Here is a 20,976-nt window from a genome sequence, read left to right as displayed (position 1 = left end):
AGGAAAGAATTAAGTCTTTTGCCATTAAGTATGATGTTAGCTGTAAGTTTTTCATTGATATCCTTTGTAAGAATGAGGAAATTTCTATTTCTAGTTTTTGAGAGTTTTCTTTTTAATTATAAATTGATTTTGGATTTTTGTCAAATGCTTTTTTGCATCTATTAAGATGATTATATGGTATTTGCTTTTTATTAATATGTTATGTTAATTGATGTTTCAATGTCAGACTAACCTTGTATTCCCGTGATAAACCCCACTTGGTTGTGTTACATAATTCATCTTATGTGTTACTGAATTCAGTTTGCTAACATATTAAATATTTTTTGTGTCTATGTTCATGAGGGATACTATTCTATGGCTTTCTTTTCTTTGATGTTTTTGTCTCACTTTTATATCAGGATATACTGGTCTCATAAAATGAGTTTTGAAATGTTCCCACCTCCTGTTTTCTAATAGAGCATGTTTAGGATTAGCATTATTCCTTAAATGTTTGATAGAATTCATCAGTGAAGTCATCTGTGTCTAGACTTTTCTTTGCAGGATGATTTTTAATTATTATATAAAGTTAATTTTCTTACAATAGGGCTGCTTATTCTTGAATCTGTTTCGATAATTTGTGATGTTCTAGGAATTTTTCCATTTCATCTATGTTGCCTGTGTTGTATAATTTGGTGTAAAGTTGTTCACAATCCTTTATAGTCTTTTTCCTGCCTGCACTCTTGTGCATTCTTGACATTTGTGCCTTTTCTTTTTTTTCTTGGTCATTATAGCTCAGTTTGCTAAACTATGGCTCTCAGGCCAAATCCAGCCCACCAATATTTTTTATAAATAAAGTTTTATTGAAATGCAGCCATACCCATTCATTTATATATTATCTGTTGCTGCTATTACTGCATAACAGCAGAGTTGGGTAGTTGCAATATAAATATTAGGGCCCTCAAAGCCTAACATATTTATTATCTGAGCCTTTGCAGAATACGTTTGTTGATAATAGTCTAACTAAGGCTTGTCAGTTTTGCTGACTTTTTCCAAAACACAACATTAATTTTAGTCATGTTCTCTAATGTTTTACTGTTTTCTATTTTATTGCTTCTGCTTGGATCTTTATTATTTCTTTCTATTCATTTTGGGTTTGATTTGCTCTGTTTCTAACTTCTTAAGCTAGAAATTGAGCTTATTGATTTTAGATTTTGCTTCCTTTCTAATGTAAATGTGTTCAAGGTATTTTCTCATTTCTCTTGTGATTTCTTCTTTGATGGATTTTTATTATTAATAGACTGTATTTTTAGAGCAGTTTTAAGTTCAACAAAATTGACTGGAAAGTACCGAGAGTTTCCACATAATCCCTATCCCCCTCCCACAGCCACCCTGCTGATCAACATCTCACCAGTGTGGTATGTTTGTTGTAATAGATGAACAAACATTGACACATTATTATCACCCAATGATTAGGGTTCACTTTTGGTATTCTACATTCTGAAGGTTTTGACAAAAGTGTAAGAATATGTAGCCACCATTTATAGTATCACAGATAATAGTTTTACTGCCCTAAAAGTCCCCTACATTGTACCTATTTATCCCTCTCCCCCCTAAGCCCTTGGCGACCACTGATTTTTTTTTTTTACTCTCCTCATGGTTTTGCCTTTTCTTTAATGTCATATAATTGCAGTCATAGTATATAGCCTTTTCACATTGGCATCTGTCACTTACTAATATGTGTTTAAGTTTCCTTCAAGTATTTTTGTGGCTTGATAACTCACTTCTTTTTAACACTGAATAATATTTCATTGTATGAATGTACCACAGTTTATCCATTTGTCTACTGAAAGACAAAGTTGCTTCCAAGTTTTGGTAATTGTGAATAAAGCTGTTATAAACATTCTTGTACAGGTTTTTGTGTGGACATAAGTTTTCAACTCATTGGGTAAATACCAAGCAGTGTAATTGCTGGATCATATGGTAAGAATATTTTTAGTTTTGTGAGAAACCAGCAAACTATTTCCCCAAGTGCCTGCACCATTTTGCTTTCCTACGAACAATGAGTGAGAGTTCCTATTGCTCTACATCCTCACCAGCATTTCGTATTGTAAGTGTTTTGGATTTTAGACATTTTAATAGGTATGTAGTGGTATCTCATTGTTTTAATTGCAGTTTCCTAGTGACATATGATGTGCATCTTTTTCATATGCTTATTTGCTATATGTATATCTTTCTTTGTAAGGTATCTGTTTAGATCTCTTGCCTGTTTTTTTTTCTTTTTTCCCCCATTTATTTATTTATTGTTTTTATTAGTTTCAGGTGCACAAAACAATGTAATAGTTAGACATTTATCATTTATATCCCTCACACTGTGACAACCCCCCTCCCCCCATCCACTACCCCTCTGACATCGCACACAGCCGTTACATTTCCACTGTCTCTATTCCTAATGCTGTACTCCGCTTCTTGTAACTGTGTGTGTGTGTGTGTGTGTGAGTGTGTGTGTGTGTGTGTGTGTATATATATATAAAATTACAGTTGACATTCGTTATTTTTCAGCTTCAGGTGTACAGTGAGTGCAGTGATCAGGCATCTATATCATCCCTGAGGTGGTCTCCCTAATGAGACAAGTGTCCATTGGATACCCTGCAAAATCTTTACAACATTATTGATTACATTCCCCAAATTGACTTTGATATCCCCATGGCAATCTTGTGGTTACCAACTGTTCTTTCTAATCCCCTCATATTCCCCCTTATCCCCACCCCCACCCCCATCTAGCAACCCTCAGTTTTTCCTCTGTCTCTGAGACTGTTTCTGATTAGTTCATTCATTTATTCTTTTCTTTAGATTCCACATATAAGTGAGATCATATGGTATTCGTCTTTCTCTGTCTGACGTATTTCACTTAATGTTCTCTAGGTCCATCCATATTGTTGCAAATGGTAATATTTCTTTCTTCTTTATGGCTGTGTAATACTCCATTGTATAAATGTAGCACAGTTTCTTAATCCAGTTGTCTACCATGGGCATTTCGATTGTTTCCATGTCTTGGCTATATAGTTCTTGCCTGTTTTTTAATTGGGTTGTTTGTTTTCTTATTGTTGAGTTTTAAGAGTTCTTTGTATATTTTTATGTAACAGTACTTTATCAGGTAGGTCTTTTGCAAAAATTTTCTCCTAGCCTGTGGTTTGTCTTCTCAATTTTTTTTTTATTAGTTTCAGGTGCACAAGACAAAGCAAAACTTAGACGTTTATCATTTATATCCCTCACACTGTGAACCCCCTTTCCCCCATCCACTATCCCTCTGTACGTTCCCCAAATTAATTTTCAAACCCCCATGACCATCTTGTGGTTACCGACTATTTTTCAAAACCTCTCACCTTCCCCTTATCCCCACCCCCCCACCCCTCTAGCAACCCTCTGTTTTTCCTCCATGTTTCCAAAACTGTCTCTGATTAGTTCATTCACTTATTCTTTTCTTTAGATTCCGCATATAAGTGAGATCATATGGTATTTGTCTTTCTCTTTCTGACTTATTTCACTTAACATAATGTTCTCTAGGTCCATCCATGTTGTTGCAAATGGTAAGATTTCTTTCTTCTTTATGGCTGCGTAATACTCCATTGTATAAATGTACCACAGTTTCTTAATCCAGTCATCTACTGATGGGCATTTTGGTTGTTTCCAGGTCTTGGCTATTGTGTATAGTGCTGCAATAAACATAGGAGTGCATAAAGATTTTTGAATTGGAGTTTTGGATTTCTCCGGATAGATACCTAGGAGTGGGATTGCTGGATCATAAGGTAGTTCCATTTTCAGATTTTTGAGATACCTCCAAACTGTTTTCCATAGTGGCTGCACCAATCTGCATTCCCACCAACAGTGCACCAGCGTTCCCTTTTCTCCACATCCACGCCAGCACTTGTTGTTTGTTGATTTATTGATGATAGCCATCTTGACTGGGGTGAGGTGGTATCTCATTGTGGTTTTTATTTGCATTTCTCTGATGGTTAGTGAGGTTGAACATTTCTTCATATGTCTGTTTGCCATCTGTATGTCCTTTTTAGAAAAATGTCTCTTCATGTCCTCTGCCCATTTTTTAATTGGGTTGTTTGTTTTTTTGGAGTTGAGTTGAGTGAGTTTTTTATAAATTTGTGATATTAACCCCTTATCTTCATGGATAGGAAGAATTAATATAGTTAAAGTGTCCATACTGCCTAAGGCAATATACATATTCAACGCAATTCCTATCAAACTACCAACGACATTTTTCACAGAAATAGAACATATAATCCTAAAATTTATATGGGATAACAAAAGACCCCGAATATCCTCAACAATCTTGAGAAATAAGAACAAAGTGGGAGGTATAACAATACCTGACTTCAAATTATACTACAAGGCTACAGTAATCAAAACAGCATGGTACTGGCATAAAAACAGACCCATAGATCAATGGAACAGAATAGAGAGTCCAGAAATAAATCCATGCCTATATGGCCATTTAATCTATGACAATGGAAGCAAGAATGTATGGTGGGGTAAAGACAGTCTATTCAATAAATGGTGCTGGGAAACTTGGACAGACACATGCAAAAAGATGAAGCTGGATCACCTCCTTACACCACATACAAAAATAAATTCAAAATGGCTTAAAGATTTAAATGTGAGATCTGAAACCATAAAATTCCTAGAAGAAAATATAGGAAGAAACTTCACAGACATTACCCGGAGTAAGATTTTTACTGTCTTCTCAATTTTTTTGATTTGTGGTTTACTTTAAAGTGTGTTGTTGTACTTTCATACATTTGAGGATTTTCCAGACTTGTTGCTACTGGTGATTCTAATTTCATTCTGTTGTGATTGAAGAATATACTGTATTTTTTAAATAACAGCTTTATTGAGATATAATTCACATGCCATAAAATTCATCCTTTTATGATGTTCACAGAGTTATACATTGATCATCATTATTGAATTCCAGAACATTTTCATCACTGCAAGAAGAAACCGCATACCCGTTAGCAGTCACTCTCCCAGCCCCAGGAATCCACTAAATTTACTTTCTGTTCTTATGGATTTGCCTGTTCTAGATATTTAATATAAATAGTATCTTTCAGGTTCTTATTGGTCATTTATATATCTTCTTTGGAGATATGTCTATTCAAATCTCTTTTGCAGTTTTTAATTGGTTATCTGCTCTTTTGCTGAATTGTAGGTGTTATTTATATATTCTGGATACAAGTCTCTCATCAGGTATATGATATGCAAATATTTTTTTCCCATCCTATTTGTTTTTAAATTTTTTTTTAAATTGTACGTTGAAGCGCAAAAGTTTTAAATTTTGATGGAGTCCAGTTATCTCTTTTTTGGTATCATAGCTAAGAAAACATTGCTTTATTTGGAGAATGTACTTCGTATGATTTCATTCTTTTTTTAATGTATTAAGACTAGTTCTGTGGCCTCGCATGTGGTCTAATGTGGAGAACGTTCTATGTACTATTGAAGTAATATGTATTCTGTTGTTTTGGGGTGAGCATTCCAGAAATTTCAGTGTGATCATATGTGTATTGTTTCATAGTGTTTGAGTCATCCTTGTCCCTACTGGTTTTCTGTCTATGTGTTCTATCAGTTTCTGGAGATGAATATTAGATCTCAGAATATATCAGAATGTATAATCTGTCCTTGTTGGATGGAGTGTCCTATAGATATCTGTTACACCCAGTTGGTTAATGGTGTTGTTCAGTTCTTCCATTTCCTCGTTGATCTTCTGTCTAGTTGTTCTATCCATAATCGAAAGTGGGGAATAGAGGTCTGTAACTCTCCTTGTTCAGTTACCAATCTCTCCATTTCTGTCAATTTTTCTTCATGTATTTTGGTGTTCTCTTTTTAGTTACATACATGTTTATAATTGTTATATTTTCCTGATGGATAGACCCATTTGGCATTATAAAATGTCCCTTTTTATTGCTAGTAACTTTTTTTCTATTTTAAAATCTGATATTATTATAGCTACCCCAGCTTTCCTGGGGTTGCTCTTTGCATGCTAGATCTTTTTCCAGACTTTTACTTTCAATCTGTTTGTGTCTTTGAATCCAAAGTGTGTCTCTTACAGACAACATATAGTTGGATCATGTTTTGTTTAATCTAGTCTGACAACCTCTGCCTTTTGATTGGATTGTTCAAACCATTCATATTTAATGGTATTGATATAATTGTATTCACATGTCATTTTTCTTTTTTCTTTTTTTTTAAATAACTGGCTTTGCTTTTTTTTTTTTTTTTTTTAAAGATTTTATTGGGGAAGAGGAACAGGACTTTATTGGGGAACAATGGTCAAATTGTTGTCCTTTCAATCTTAGTTGTGGGGGGTTCTGTTCAGCTTCAAGTTGTTGTTCTTTCAGTCTTAGTTGTGGAGGGCGCCTCTCAGCTCCAGGTCCAGTTGCCGTTGCTAGTTGCAGGGAGCACAGCCCACCATCCCTTGCGGGAGTCGAACCGGCAACCATGTGGTTGAGAGGACAGGCTCCAACCAACTGAGCCATCCGGGAGGCAGCTCAGCTCAAGGTGCCGTGTTCAATCTTAGTTGCAGGGGGCAGAGCCCACCATCCCTTGCGGGACTCGAGGAATTGAACTGGCAACCTTGTGGTTGAGAGCCCACTGGCCCATGTGGGAATCGAACCGGCAGCCTTCGGAGTTAGGAGCACGGAGCTCTAACTGCCTGAGCCACCGGGCCGGCCTCATTTTTCTTTTTGTTTTCTATATGTCTCATGTCTCTTGTTTCTCTATTCCTTTATTAGTGCTTTCTTTTGCATTGAATATATATTTTCTAATGTAGCATTTTAATTTTATTAATGAATTTTCCAGGGTTTCTTTTTTTTCTGGTTGTCTTAGGACTTACCATATACATCTTATCAGAATCAGCTTCAGATTTATACTGGCTTAATTCTAAAATTATGTAGAATGTTACTCCTGTACAGCTAGCTGTATTCTCTTTTCCTTCCTTTAATGACATAATTGTTATAATATTACATCTATTAATGTTGCAAACCCAACAATGTATTGTTATACTTATTACTTTACTGTCTGTCATCATTTCCTGCGCCTGTTACAGCTTTAATTCCAGTCACCTACTTTATACTATTATTGGCAAATATATTAAATGTACGAGTATATTACATTTTTCTGTGTTATAGGCCAAACAATACATTGTATATAGATATCTATATCATTACATAATTGCTTTTTTTAATAAGTGCTTTTTAAATCATTTAAGAGATGAATGGAAAAAATATGCATTTATAGTGTCCTTTATAATTATATACTTAATTTTACTGTGTTCTTTGTTCATGTGGACTTGAATTGCCATCACTTGCTTTCAGCCTGAAGAACTTCCTTTAGTATTTCTTATAAGACGGGTCTGCTAACAACATATTCTTTCAGTTTTTGTTTACTAGGTAAATTTCTTATTTTACCTTCATTTTTGAATAGTAGCTATCCAGTAATCCTGGATATAGGATTTGGGGTTGACAGGTGATTTTTTTTGCTTGCTCTTTTTTTTTTCTTTTGAGTGCTCTGAATGTATTATCCCACTGCCTCCTGGTCTGTATTGTTTCTGCTGAGAATTTAGCTGTTAGTCTTATTGAGGTTCCCTTGTAAGTGACTCATCTTTTTTCTCTTGCTGCTTTTAAGGTTTTGCTCCTTGTCTTTGACTTTTAGCATATTTGCCATGTTTATGGGTCTCTACTTGGACGTTGTTGAGTTTCTTGGGTGTGCAGGTTTATTGTTTTTCAATAAATTTGGTAAGATTTTAGCCATTTTCAAAAATATTTTTTTCTCCTTTCTCTTCTCTCTTGGTACTCCCCTTACGAGTATATTGTTATACTTAATAGTATTCCACTTCTCTGAATTTCTGTTCATTTTATTTTCATTCTTCTCTTTGTTCTTTGGCTTACATAATCTCTACTTTTGTATCTAAGTAAGACATGAAACTTATAAGGTAAATAAGGACTATTTCCATAAGCTTGTTTAAATAAAAATTTTAAACTTCCATATAGAAAAACTTCATTGTAAACAAAGTTAAAAAAACAACAAACTGGGAAAAAGTATTTAAGATACTTTTGACTAGACGGAGGGCTAATTTCTTTGATATGTAAAAAAGATTTTACAAATTGATTTTTAAAAAAGATTAAAAAATCACCAGAAAAATAGGTTAATGAAAATGAGCAGACAATTCACAGAAGAAGTATAAATAGATAGTAAACATGAAAGGATGCTTATGCTTCTAAAGAAATTCAAAGTAAAATAACTCTAAAATTCCATTTTTCATCTGTTAGCATGGCAAAGTGTTAATGAAGATGTGGGAGGAAGCGAGCTCTCCTTATTAGTGCTTTGGAAATAGGTATCAAAATTTAAAATACACATGCCATTTTATCTAGCAATTCTAATATGTAAAGGATATATGAACTAAACAATACATTATGTAATAGCTACCAAATTTAGAAATTAAGAATTCTGTATTTATAAATGTAAGCATTATAGCAAACTTTTTCTGGTTTGGTTTCTGTTTAGATATTTAATATGAACATTAATTAGTTTACAGAAGATAAAGGGAGTACTCTGGTAGCTAGAAATAATGAATAAATGCATGGTTTCATTCTTAAGATTTGAAACATCTTTAAAAAATAACCTGGTTGAATGAGTCATGTGATACGTGTTTGTGTATGTGTGTATGTGTGTGTGTGTGTGTGTGTATATATATATATATATATATGTATATATATACATATATATATATATATGGCATTATAGCATATTAAAGTGATCTTATCACTGGGGAAAGAAAAATTTAATAATCATCCTCATCGTAATCAAAATGTATTAGTTATTAGCATATTTCATTTAAAATAATATTGGATTCAGAATAGAAAAATTTTTAATTGCATTCAAGAATACAAAATTTTGAATATGAAAAGAAATAAAACAATTATGAATTATGAATATGAAAAGAATAAAACAGAAGCAATAGATATAAAATGTTTCAATATTTATATCTCAAAATTATTTATTTACTTATCTGTCTATTTATTTATTTATTTTGACTTTTTATGAGTTTATTTGAGCCAAACTGATGACATATGCCAGGGAGCAAGATCTCAAATGCTTTCTCAAAATATTTTTAAAGTCTTTTTATTCAGGTTATCTTGTAATAAGTATATTATATTGGTTTTGTTTTCTTCTGATTTTATAATACTGTAATTTTAAATTTATGAAAATTGTGAATTACAATTACTAATCATATGTGTATAATAATTTTATTTCATATTGTGGAATCAAATTTTATCACAGGTTTCGTCTTGATATATATCGTTGTTTGGCCAGTCCAGCTCTAATAATGTTAACAGAGGAGGATCCCATTCTGAGAGCATTTGAACTTAGTGCTGATTTAAAAGAACTAAGCCTTGTGGAGGTGGAATTCAGGTAGGAATGAATGGAAATTATGAATTATATCTTTTTTTAAAAACAAAACAGCCTTTTCAGCTTTAGTTTTTTCACAGGCCAAATTATAATTTATACTTATTTACATTTGATCCAAGATGACCAGACCTTGTTGCCACCTACTTGGGATTTCCTTCTCCCTCAGTGGAATAGATCCTGGTTCTTCTTAGATCACTCCTTCCCTTAAATCCCTGCTGGGACAGCGTGAAGATTAGTGGGGCGGGGGTGGGGGGGGTGAGGGGGGGAGGTGGCCTTGAGCAAGAGCAGACTTATTATAACTGCTCTCTGTACAATCCCCCCGCCCCCATTCCCACATTCCATAGTCATCCTTGGAGCGTGATCCTTCATCACTTTCAGAAGTGTATGGAATACTTTATGTATGTGAGGGACCTTTCACACACACAGACTCATTCCCTTTTCGCTGTCTGGTAAGAGTTTCTATTAGGAGAAACCTAACATGTAGAAATAAATAAAATGCTACTGATCAAGAGGGATGAAGACCGCATCAGAGTTTTCTTCTGAAATTAACAGTTAAGTGTAATTCTGGCACTTTGTATACCCAAAGAATCACTGTTATCGTTTTCCCTTAGAGAAGTAAGTTGGAGGGAAAAAAAGACTTTAGAAAAAGCAGGTATTAAACTACTGATTTAAACATTAAAAATCCTTAGAAAACTACATTTGGTAAACTTGAGCAAAAGCTTTGAGACTTTCCCTTGTAAAAGTACCCCGGGGCCCTCCAAAGGAGGAGGAAGTGATCAAGATGGAAAGAAAACTGACTCTGGGTGGTGAACACACAATGTGATATATAGATGATGTATTATAGAATTGTACACTTGAAACCTCTGTAACTTTGCTAACAATTGTCACCCCAATAAACTTTAATTTAAAAAAATAGATTTCCTGCCAGTCCCAGCTGTGCGGTCTCAGGGTGGGGGGACACCTGCCCCTACCTCTTTCATGTCCAGCTGATGTGGGAGCCCCATGTCTTATGTTGCACTCCTCCAGTGCCTTGCTAAGACTGGGAAAATTCAAATTTCTCATTGGGAGGACAGAAAGAAGCCCGTGATTTTCTTTTGCCTTTATAGCAGTACATAGTGTGTTCTTGATAGCTGTGAGTTCTAGAAACTTTTTAAAACTACTTGCTTATAAGTTTTCCAGTTTGTAACCACTGTATTTTAATTTGGACAAATTAAAATTTATTTAAACTTGAAATGACAGAGTCTTGGATGAACATGGTGAAAATGTAACTTGATGCTACTTTTAACTTTATTAGCACACGAGGCTGTTAATAAATTATTCCTTTAAATATGAAGAATTTTCTATTATAATCTTATAGTTGGAGTTCTGAGTTACCATATAAAATAAAGTTTCTAGAACTCAGAGCTATCAAGAATACCATGTAAAATAGAATTCATTCAAAGCCTTCCAAAAAGGATTTGAAGCAACTGCTATGGTTATATCGTAATCATAGAATAATAAAGTTAGATTTGGAAGTTACCACAGAATCCATTTCTAGGATCCCTTGGTTTTAGGCAAGGATGTGATCGCGTAGGTTAGATGTCTTACACCAGCATCTAACTAGGAACAGAGTGGACACTGAAAGTAAGAGCAGTTGTAAGGAACACAGGACTCCTTGTGTCTAGTCGGCTACATTTCCATCGAAACTGTACAGCTATTTATTAGTCTTCCAGTAATCTATTAGCGATTAAGCAAATATAAAATGTATTAATTTTACCTTTGACTCTAGTGGTTTTACAGTGTTTATCTTCTGAAAATGAGATATCTTTGAAATAATACACACTTTTGAAGAATGTTCCCATCTGCAGTTAGTTTCTAGACTAAAAAGCAGGTAACACTTCATTTGTTAAAGAAATACAGCTATTTATTCTTAGGTATTTTGGTTACGTAGGAAACCAAAGAATGGAAGAGAAAAATGTTAAGAGTCTATGAAAGAGCTATTAATTCTTTGAGTTATATTTTTATGCAGCCAGTTCATGGAAAACCCCATTGTATAGAAAAATTAATTAATGGGAAATCTTCCTATTTTCCCTTTAAAAAAATTGAATAAAAATATTATTTTCTGAAGTCCAATTGACTGATAATTATTTATTTCTAACTTTATTGTTATTACACTCAATCATATATTTTACGTAATTGATATTTTTAAAAAGAATTATCCACTAAAACTTTTTTGTTTCTCACAAATTGATTTAGGCCTGCCCTTAAAAAGTTTAAAGTTTTTAAACGTTAAATCTTAAGTTTCAAAGAACAGTGATTCTGAAAGAGAATTCTTTACTAGGCATGTTACAGTATCTTTTTTCTAACGTGTATTTTGTTCAAATGAACACTTTAAAAGTGAATCAAAATACTATTTTAAGATCAGAAGTAGCATAAACATATTGAAGACTATTATTAAAAACACTTTTAGCTAAAAACTATGTAATAATATTTATTGGATAGCGTTAAGATATTATCATCAATTGCTTAGATAAGTAATATAAAAGGAAGTTTTCTACCAAACTTACAGAGAATAAGGGCAAAGGAGTTAAGTGAAGAACTGGTTGATAAATACTATCAGAATTTCTAGGAATATCAGTATATATAAGGAAATACTGTGCTCATCTAAGATTATCGGTGTGAACACAGAACATAATTGTGTTACAGTTTTCTCCAAAGCTGTGGAGAATTAATGCACCAATAGGTTCTTTTGCTGTCAGCACAGAATGACTTCAGATTTTGTGTACCACTATTGGAACTAAAATATTACTGAGTGGACATTTTCTAGTGCAAATAGCTTAAATAGAAAATGGAAGTGACATTTCTAGTAATCCACTGTTGCATTTTGCAGGAGTGATTATGAGGAACTAGCCCGGCAGTGTAAAATGTTTGCTAAAGATTTGCTTGCACAAGCCCGGAATTCACGTGAACTGGAAGTCATTCTAAACCACACATCTAGTGATGAGCCCCTGGACAAACGGGGATTACTAGAAGAAAGAATGAATTTGAGTCGTCTCAAGCTTGCTATCAAATATAACCAAAAGGAGGTATGAGGTTTTCTGTGGTATTTTTAAGTTATTTCCTCCACGGTAGTCTGATGGCTTTGGGGCAGCACATCTAGCTTGAGATTCTAGTTCTGCTTCAGGAAAACTGTGTCCCAGGGAAAGTTATTGAATTTGTCTGGACTTAATTTTAAGAATTAAATCAGGATATACATATTTAAAGAGTTTAGTATAATGAGTACTAGCATTAGTATAATGAGTACTAGCATTAAGTGTTCAGTGATGGTTGCTATTATTTTTAACAATTAATATTATAATAGGGATATTAATTTAATGTTTTTACAAAATAGTGGCTATGCAGATAAGATGTCGTAAGTGACTTCATAAAGAAGTTTCCATCTTGCGTTTTGTCTGTCATAGTTTGTTTTCTATATCTAGTAATAATAGCTCCATCTATAGTAACAGTGCCTTTTTGTTTAAAAATAGAGTATCCGATATTATGTTTCCTCGTTGTTATTTGTTCACTTGTTGTGTAACGCCAAGTCAGAGAGGCTCATGACGTGATAATGGAGTCGAATCTGGCTCTCACGGTGTCATCATATTGTAGCTAAATACAGTCTGTAGAGTGAGAAGCCTTGAGGGCTGAGCCGAGCCTGCATGAAACCTGGGCTTCCTCACAGCAAGGTGGCCTCAGTGGAGCAGGACGTCTCACATGCAACTTAGGGCTCCTATAGCAAGTGTCCTCAGAGTGGGAGCTGCACGGCCTTTTACGACCGACCTTTAGCAGTTACATAGCATCACTTCTTCCAGAACCTACTGGTTAAAGCAATCATAAGCTTATTGAATGGAAACATAGGGAACACTGATAGCCCACCTCTTAAAGAGTATCAAAAAAATTGTGTCTACGTTTTAAATCCACCACAGACTTAGAACTTTTCCAATTGCACATTCAGCATTACTGTTAATGGAATCATCCTTATGTAGAGGATGGCAAGGACAGCTAACAGTCATGAGATTGCTTGGATACTTGCTTGGATACTAAGTTTGGGATGCTATTACACTGGGGAATGGGTTGGAGGAAAGGCTATTTCTCTTTCCAGTATTTCATCTTGAAGGACAAATTAAGATTCCCTCAGAACACCTGAATCTGAGCAGAAGAATCAAGAATGAAGTAAGACTTAAGTGCCAAAAAAAAGTATAGCATATTAGGAAATTTCTTGATAAGCACAAGAAACAACAACAGAAACAACAATAATAGTTTTTTACTATAGTGTTCTGCAAATTACCTTCTACAAATTATATTGATCTCAGGATAAATCATTTGGAAACAGAAGAGTGATCAAATATTATTGCGATGCCTGAATGATGCTGTGATCACTTATGCTTTACTGCGGCAGTTTCACACCTGATCACATCATTATGTCCAGTTACCAGCATCCTTAAGTTAACTTCACAGCGTGAGCATTATACGCATTGGGAAAATACTGCTTCTTGGAATTTGTAAACCAGGAAGCTTTGTAAACTTTGGTAAATTAACTTCTGTACTTGAACTAGAATGTCCTTCTTATCTGGGAATATCTTTCCTTTTCTTCTCACACAGAATTCAGTTGTAAGCAGATTTAAGAGTATCTTTAGTGCATTTTAAATTCTCAGTGTTTTCATGCATCACAAATGTGTCTGATGTTTATACTTTGATTGCTTTTCTATGATTGCTTTGCTCTCTTGGCATCTTGGTTTCTTGTAACTGAGATCGTTAGTTTTGTAGACTAAAGTCTGTTTCTGTGGACTGTGTTTGATAACTTTGAAATTTCACAAATATTATTATGAGTCTTTATAAATTGAATGTTGAAAAATGGCAAAGTAGGCTCGTGATGATCACTGATACTCAGTAGTGACTGCTCTGAACCAGGTGCTGTTCTAGGAGCTTTACATTCAATCCTATAACAAGTTGATGAAGTAGATACTATTATTATCCCCATTTTACAGAAAGGAAATTTGAGACTTAGAGAAGTTTAAAAACTTGTTCAGGGTATTTAATTAGTGGCAGAGCCTGGATTTGAGTCTAGGTAATCTGGCTCCAGAGTCTATGCTCTTAATCTTTATTCTCTTTATTACATGTAAGAAAGAAAAAAAAGCTATGTGGACTGTGTAAAATTGATTTTAAACTATTATTGTGCTCACTTTGGCAGCACATGTGCTAACACTGGTACAATACAGAGAGGATTAGCCTGGCCTCTGCGCAAAGATGCTACGCAAGTTCGTGAAGCGTTCCCTATGTTTTAGAAAAATAAAAGAAACACTATTATTAAAACTTTGAATATCAGTTAAATAATGGTATTGTCAGATCCTATTCACAGGTTTTATTTTACATTTCTCTGTATGTGTGTGCTCCTTCTCAGTTTGTTTCCCAGTCTAACTGCCAGCAGTTCCTGAACACTGTTTGGTTTGGACAGATGTCAGGTTACCGACGGAAGCCCACCTGTAAGAAGATAATAACTGTTTTAACAGTTGGCATCTTTTGGCCAGTGTTGTCACTGTGCTATTTGATAGCTCCCAAGTCTCAGTTTGGCAGAATCATTCATACACCTTTTATGAAATTTATTATCCATGGAGCATCATATTTCACATTCCTGCTGTTACTAAACCTATACTCTCTTGTCTACAATGAGGATAAGAAAAACACAATGGGGCCAGCCCTTGAAAGAATAGACTATCTTCTCATACTGTGGATTATTGGTAAGTATCATGTTCGTTTGAAAGGTTTTGCCTTTATTTGGCCTATTCATTCTCTCTTGCTTGGTGGTGTCATAAACATCTGTGTTCACTTTGTAATTTTACACTGTTTACACAGCAGGAATTTGAACACTTCCATGATCATTGAAGACTAAACTAACATTTTTGTAAAGATAATGTTCCTGAACTCGATAAGGAAGCAGAGACCTTATTCAATATTCTACCTAATTATGTGGAAGTACAGTGGTTTTATTCTCAGTCTCTGAAATTGTTCATGATTGTTAGAAAAACAAATTTTTCTCATGGATGCTTTTTTGGTATAAGAGATTGAACCTATTCTCAGGTACTTTGAAATGTAATATATTTTTTACTCAGTTGCATTTTAAGAGTTAACTATTTTGCTTTCTTATATCATTAGTTTTCCTTTTAAGAACCAGTGAACTTTTGTAGCTACATATTCCCTGGTGACTCACTCTAAATCAGTTCTTTGTAATGATAGCTAGATCTGTTGAGAAATTACAGGTTTTTTAAAAATACATAAGACATCTTACTTTCTGAAAATTGCTTTTTATAAGTATTATGCTGTATAATAAAGATTTTAAATGACCTTCTGCTGCCCTTGCCCTTTTTTGGTGGCAGGGAAGGTGAGGAGTTCAGGTATAATCCATTGTTTTTCGATGGGCTTTTAATGACAGCTCCTTTGTTTCCCTCTGGATCTTCAACTTGTTTTTAGCCTCAGCATTTCCCACTTATCTTTCTATTTGCTGTGGGGTAACAGGGTATTGAAATTTAGTCTTCAGTGGTATAAGGCACTGATTGGTTAATATGTTCTTGATTGTTTCAATTAAATAATTTGAGATGAGTTAATATAAAATGTTCACCTTTAGTTCTTCAGCTATAAAAAGAATTTGTGTATTTTGAGATTTTTAGTTTTGCTTGGGAAGTAGTTAATTTCAAGTAATTTGATTTCAGTGTGTTTTACTTTTAGCTGTTTGCAATCCATGATGCATTAATGTTTAAAATTAGGTAGATAGAGTAAAAATGATACACATCTGAACTCTAGTTTAAAGAGAATTAAATAATTTCTTCTTGTTAACATTTCTTGTGTTTCTGCCATTTTATCTAAAATTTAATATTTTAGTTTAGGAAATAATTTGTACTTTATCATAGATAGTTGCAAATTGCATTGTTGTAGGTCTTCCCAATGTGAAACTTGTTTCTATTATTATTTGAATAGGTTAAAAAATATTAGGCTGAAAGGAATCTCTAAGAAGCACTTTCCCTCTATTTATTTAACCTTCTGAAAGATTGTTGTGTATACCTTAGTCACAAAGAAAGGAAATTTTATATTGTTTATTTGTAACCTATTGTTTAAATCCTAGTGAGAAAGAAATAATATTTTCTTTGTTTTGTAAATAAAATTCAATTTACCCATGTCTGTATAGGAATCAAATTAAAGTTATATTTCTTACAGTGAGGAAGAACTCATTGAGCTCAGAGTCATAACCACTCTTTGGACAGCATAAATATGCTGCTGTCATTGAATTTCATAAAAATAGTAAAACTACGGCTATTCCTTTTCATTATGACGGCCATGTTTTCAATAACATTGAACACACACACACACACACACACACACACACACACACGATATGATTGATTTTCTAACCATAGTCTGCCTCAGTAGAAGGGTGCCGTGTGAGTTAAGTCAGTAAAATACCTGGAATAATTTTACTTTTCTCAGCACAGCTTTACATCATTTAGATCTAAATAATCCTTGCCAAGGATGTCTCTTCAGCCTGTTATGTGATTGGATCACTCTGGCTTCCTTCAACGTATAGATCTGAATGTGCTCTCAGTGTACATTTAGGAACCATTTGCCTGCTTGTTTAAAGGCACTCCTTCAACTTATTATTTCATGCAGTGAGCACAGTGACTTTTGACTCATGATGACTGACTTCTGTACGTTTGTTTCCTGTTCGTTTCCTTAGTCCTCCAGAAAAAAGTAGGGCTACATTATAAAAAGCAAGGTAGGAAAACTGAAACAATATGTTGATGAATTGTACAGAATATTAATGGTATCCTTTGACTTAATATTTTACTATTAGAATGTAACAACAACTATAAAAACATATTTTTAAAAATGTTGTATACCTACTTTGTTCACATACAAGCAGAAACAGATAAGGCCCAACACTCACGGAGCTTATGGTCTAATTAAGGCAAAAAAAAAGGAAAAACACAATAACTTGAGAATTACACATATAAAGTTTAAAATCTTGAATGTGTTAAGTGCTAGTAAGTAAAGGCCGTGGAGTTAGGAGAGGAAGCATGTTTATAAGGTCATTTTACATAGTCAAGGAGACTGGTAAGGCTATCTTGAGGAAGTGATAAAAGAGCTAAGATCTGATTAATAAAAAGGAATCAACTAGCAGAGTTGGAAGAGGAAAGGATTCCAAGCTGATAGAAAAGAGATCCCATGGCAAGAGGAAGCATGGTACCCGGGGGGCACTGAGTGAAGGCTGGAGCGAGGAGAGCAAGATGAAGCTTGTAGAAACAGGCGCTGCGTTAAGTGATTTTGGCTTTGTACTAAGAACAGTGGTAAACCATTGAAGTTTTTGGGTGAGTGACATGATCGGATTTGCCTTTTGAAAGCTCATTCTGGCTAGTGTGGAGAATGGGTTAGAAGGAGAGGGCTTTGGCAAGAGTAAATGGAGGGAGGCCGTAGGAGGCTGTTGCAGTAATCCAGTGAAAGTTGATGGTGACTCAGACTTAGGGTGGTTGTGACAGAAAAAGAGAAGGGAACAGATTCGAGAGATACTTACAAAGTAAAGCCCATAGGACATGGAAATACATGTTATGTAGGAGGTGAAGGAGAGGGAGATTATTAAACATAGGTAGATTGGAAGAGTAGTAGGTTTGGGGATTTGTGAGAGGATAGATCCTGAGTTGTTATGGATCTGCTGAAATTGAAAAGGCTTCGAGGTACCCGAAAGAGATGTCAGTCAGGCAATTGGATATCATAATTGGGGCTCAAGAGAAAGTCTAAGCTTGTGTTGGCAATGTATGAATAAACTGTGGGCATTGATGAGACACTTGAGAAAGTATAAAATGAGAAGAGGAGAGGACCTAGGAGCAAGCCTTGAGGAATCCCAAAATGATGGGATTCCGGCTCACTAATGATAGTTACTAATTCTAAAAAACAAAAACAAAAAGGACCCTAAGGTATAGTACATGTTTATGTAATGATTGCATTGCTTATAATAGTTTCAAATTCTTTGTTCTTCCAGTGCAATTCAGAAATATGAAATACGCCAACTGTATTAGCTTTATTTTTGGTGTGGGATGTTGCACAGAAGCTGCAACATACTTTTCGTATGTCTGCCTTTTTTGATCAGAAATCTTCTCCAACTAATGTTGTAATTTTTCCCGAGTCCCTTTAGATGTAATTTTCATTTTACAGAAATAAAACACATTTCTGTAAGCATCTTTTTTGGTTCAGTGTCACAGTGTTTACGTTAATAAAATGTAGGCAATTTTGTTTAACATTTTGGATAGTTTTTAATCTGTTTATCTTATTTTTATTATTTTTTATCCCCCTCTTTATCTGTTCATTTTAAATAGAAACTCATCCAAGTGGAATTTTTTGAAGTTTTCCCTATCAGATCTGCAAATATTTTTAAATGTTTTTCTACGTAAAATGTGGATGCTGTGTAATTAAGAAGTTATCAACAGTTTTTCAAGAATGCTCCATGTATTTCCCAGGGGAATTATTCTGCGTCTGTTAAAGCAGAGAATGATTCTGACTGACTTAACCTGATCTTCATCCATGTTATGTTGCAATACTCTATTCTTTTGTTACTTTTAATCTTTTAAAAATATCTTAAGGAATGTATCATAAAACTATCCTGGATTATATTACTGTTCTCTGGTACTCCTAGGAATATATAACTATGGAGGAAACCTTGGCCAAAAAAGGGGGAGGGTTTTTTTTTGTTTGTTTGTTTGTTTGTTTTTTATTTGTGTATATTTATTCACTTAGCAAATTCTTTGAGCACCCATTATGTATCAGGCACTATTAATGACATTTAGGACATTGGTTAATAAAACAAAGAATCTTACCTTTGAAGAGCTTCCCCAAAGTGGTGGGAAGATAGTTAATAATAGACATAATAAGTAAACTATATCCAATGTTTGAAAGTGACAAGTACTAAGAGAAAAGAAAGAAAGAAGCAGAATTGGGGGATTGGGAGTGGGGGCATGGGGTTTGCTGTTTTAAAGGTGGTAAGAGTAGGCCGTAGGTAACAATGTGCAGGGAGGGAGTTAGCCAAATGGTACCTGGGAGGAGCTTCCAGCCAGAGGAGGAGCCAGTGTAAAGGCCTGAAGGCAGGAGTCTGGAGTGTTCCGAGAACAGCTGGGAATCCAGGCGGGCCAGTGTGACTGGAGCAGCTGAAGGAAAGGCTGATGAGAGACTAGGTCAGAGAGGAGAGCTAATGGAGGACCTTGCAGGCCATTGTAAGGCATGTGGTTTTGACTGGGTGACGGGCGGGGGTAGATGTGACAGTGCAGAGCCCGCCTCCCACAATCAGTAGCAGTGATACGGGTTCTCACTGATACCCACCCTCACAGGAAGCACCACGTACAAACCTGGCACCACAAGGATACAAACAGGAAGTACAGCCTGACAGCTTCAAATGTATCTTTATTGGCACTTCTTACAGAAGTTTGGGGCTACTTCCCAGCCCCCTTGTGGGCATATTCAGTTGTATGGGATGAGGCCGGAGGGGTGGGTGAGGGCTTCCCAGCTAGAGAAACCTCAGATGTAGCAGGAACTATGTGTTACAAAGTCCAAGAGTAATAGCTGCCACCACAGGCACACTCGGAAAGGGCATCACACAGAGAAGCTGAGGCCTGCATTTCCCAACCTGTTTCTACCTCGTCCTGCTGTGCATACCTCAGGGGCCGCCCAATCCAGATGCAGTTTCCCAATCAGTGCTTGCTTTCATACTGTTCAACACTGCTGTCCTTCCATGATTTTCTTAACAGTGTGTGTTTCCAAGGAAACCACTGTAATAGATAACATGAGGTTATGTTCCCATGGAGAAAGGGTTCTTACCTGCAGTTAATCCTTTCCCCTCTGAGAGTTACTGCAGGGTTTTGAGGAGAGAAATAACACTTGCATTTTAAAGGGATTACTCTGCTTGCTGTGTGGAGAATGGATTTTAGGGAGATCAGAGTAGAAGAATGGAGACCAGGTAGGATATTCAATAATCCAGGCAAGAAAGGATGGTGGCTTGAATCTGAAGTGGTAGTGAGAAAGGTTAGCTCCTAAATATATTTTGAAAGTAGAACCAACAGGTTTTGCTATTGCTTTGAATGTGTGGTTTCAAAGAAATGTGAATCGAGGATGATTCAAGGACGTTTGGATTGAGCAACTGGAAGGATGGCGTTGCCATTAAACGAGATGGGGAAGTCTTCCAGTGCAGCAAATTGCAGGGCAGGGATTAGGAGTCCAGCTTGGACATGTGAGGACATCCAGGTGGAGACGTGGAGTGGCCAAGTACCTACATAAGTGGAATTTAAGAGAGAGGTTTAGAGGCAGTAATTTGAAAGACTGCCACATTGATGATACTTAAAGCCATTAGACTAGACTGGATGAGGGCACCATAGGAGTGAGTGTAGATAGAGAAAGGGATCAGGAACTAAGCCTTTGGGTGTGTGTGTGTGTGTGTGTGTGTGTGTGTGTGTGTGTGTAGCATCAATTTAT

General features: G+C 35.2%; 1 protein-coding gene and 1 non-coding gene across 6 annotated transcripts in view; both read left to right on the top strand.

The window, feature by feature from the left end:
- The window catches only part of TRPC1 (transient receptor potential cation channel subfamily C member 1), a 65,601-nt gene that overhangs the window by 24,457 nt on the left and 20,168 nt on the right, over nt 1-20,976 (top strand). For all 5 annotated transcript variants that reach the window (XM_019753587.2, XM_019753588.2, XM_074334017.1 and 2 more), the window contains 3 exons: nt 9,328-9,459; nt 12,326-12,521; nt 14,876-15,212. In XM_019753587.2, the coding sequence (XP_019609146.1) occupies nt 9,328-9,459; nt 12,326-12,521; nt 14,876-15,212 (665 nt within the window). The remainder of the gene's footprint in view (nt 1-9,327; nt 9,460-12,325; nt 12,522-14,875; nt 15,213-20,976) is intronic.
- Nucleotides 14,650-14,756, top strand: LOC141568023 (U6 spliceosomal RNA). Its single transcript, XR_012491038.1, has one exon. It is a non-coding gene; the product is annotated as a U6 spliceosomal RNA (small nuclear RNA).

Source organism: Rhinolophus sinicus, linkage group LG01, assembly GCF_036562045.2.
Source record: "Rhinolophus sinicus isolate RSC01 linkage group LG01, ASM3656204v1, whole genome shotgun sequence".
Lineage (NCBI taxonomy): Eukaryota > Metazoa > Chordata > Mammalia > Chiroptera > Rhinolophidae > Rhinolophus > Rhinolophus sinicus.
Note: the sequence above shows the minus strand (reverse complement) of the source record. Positions and strands in the feature narration are given on the sequence as shown.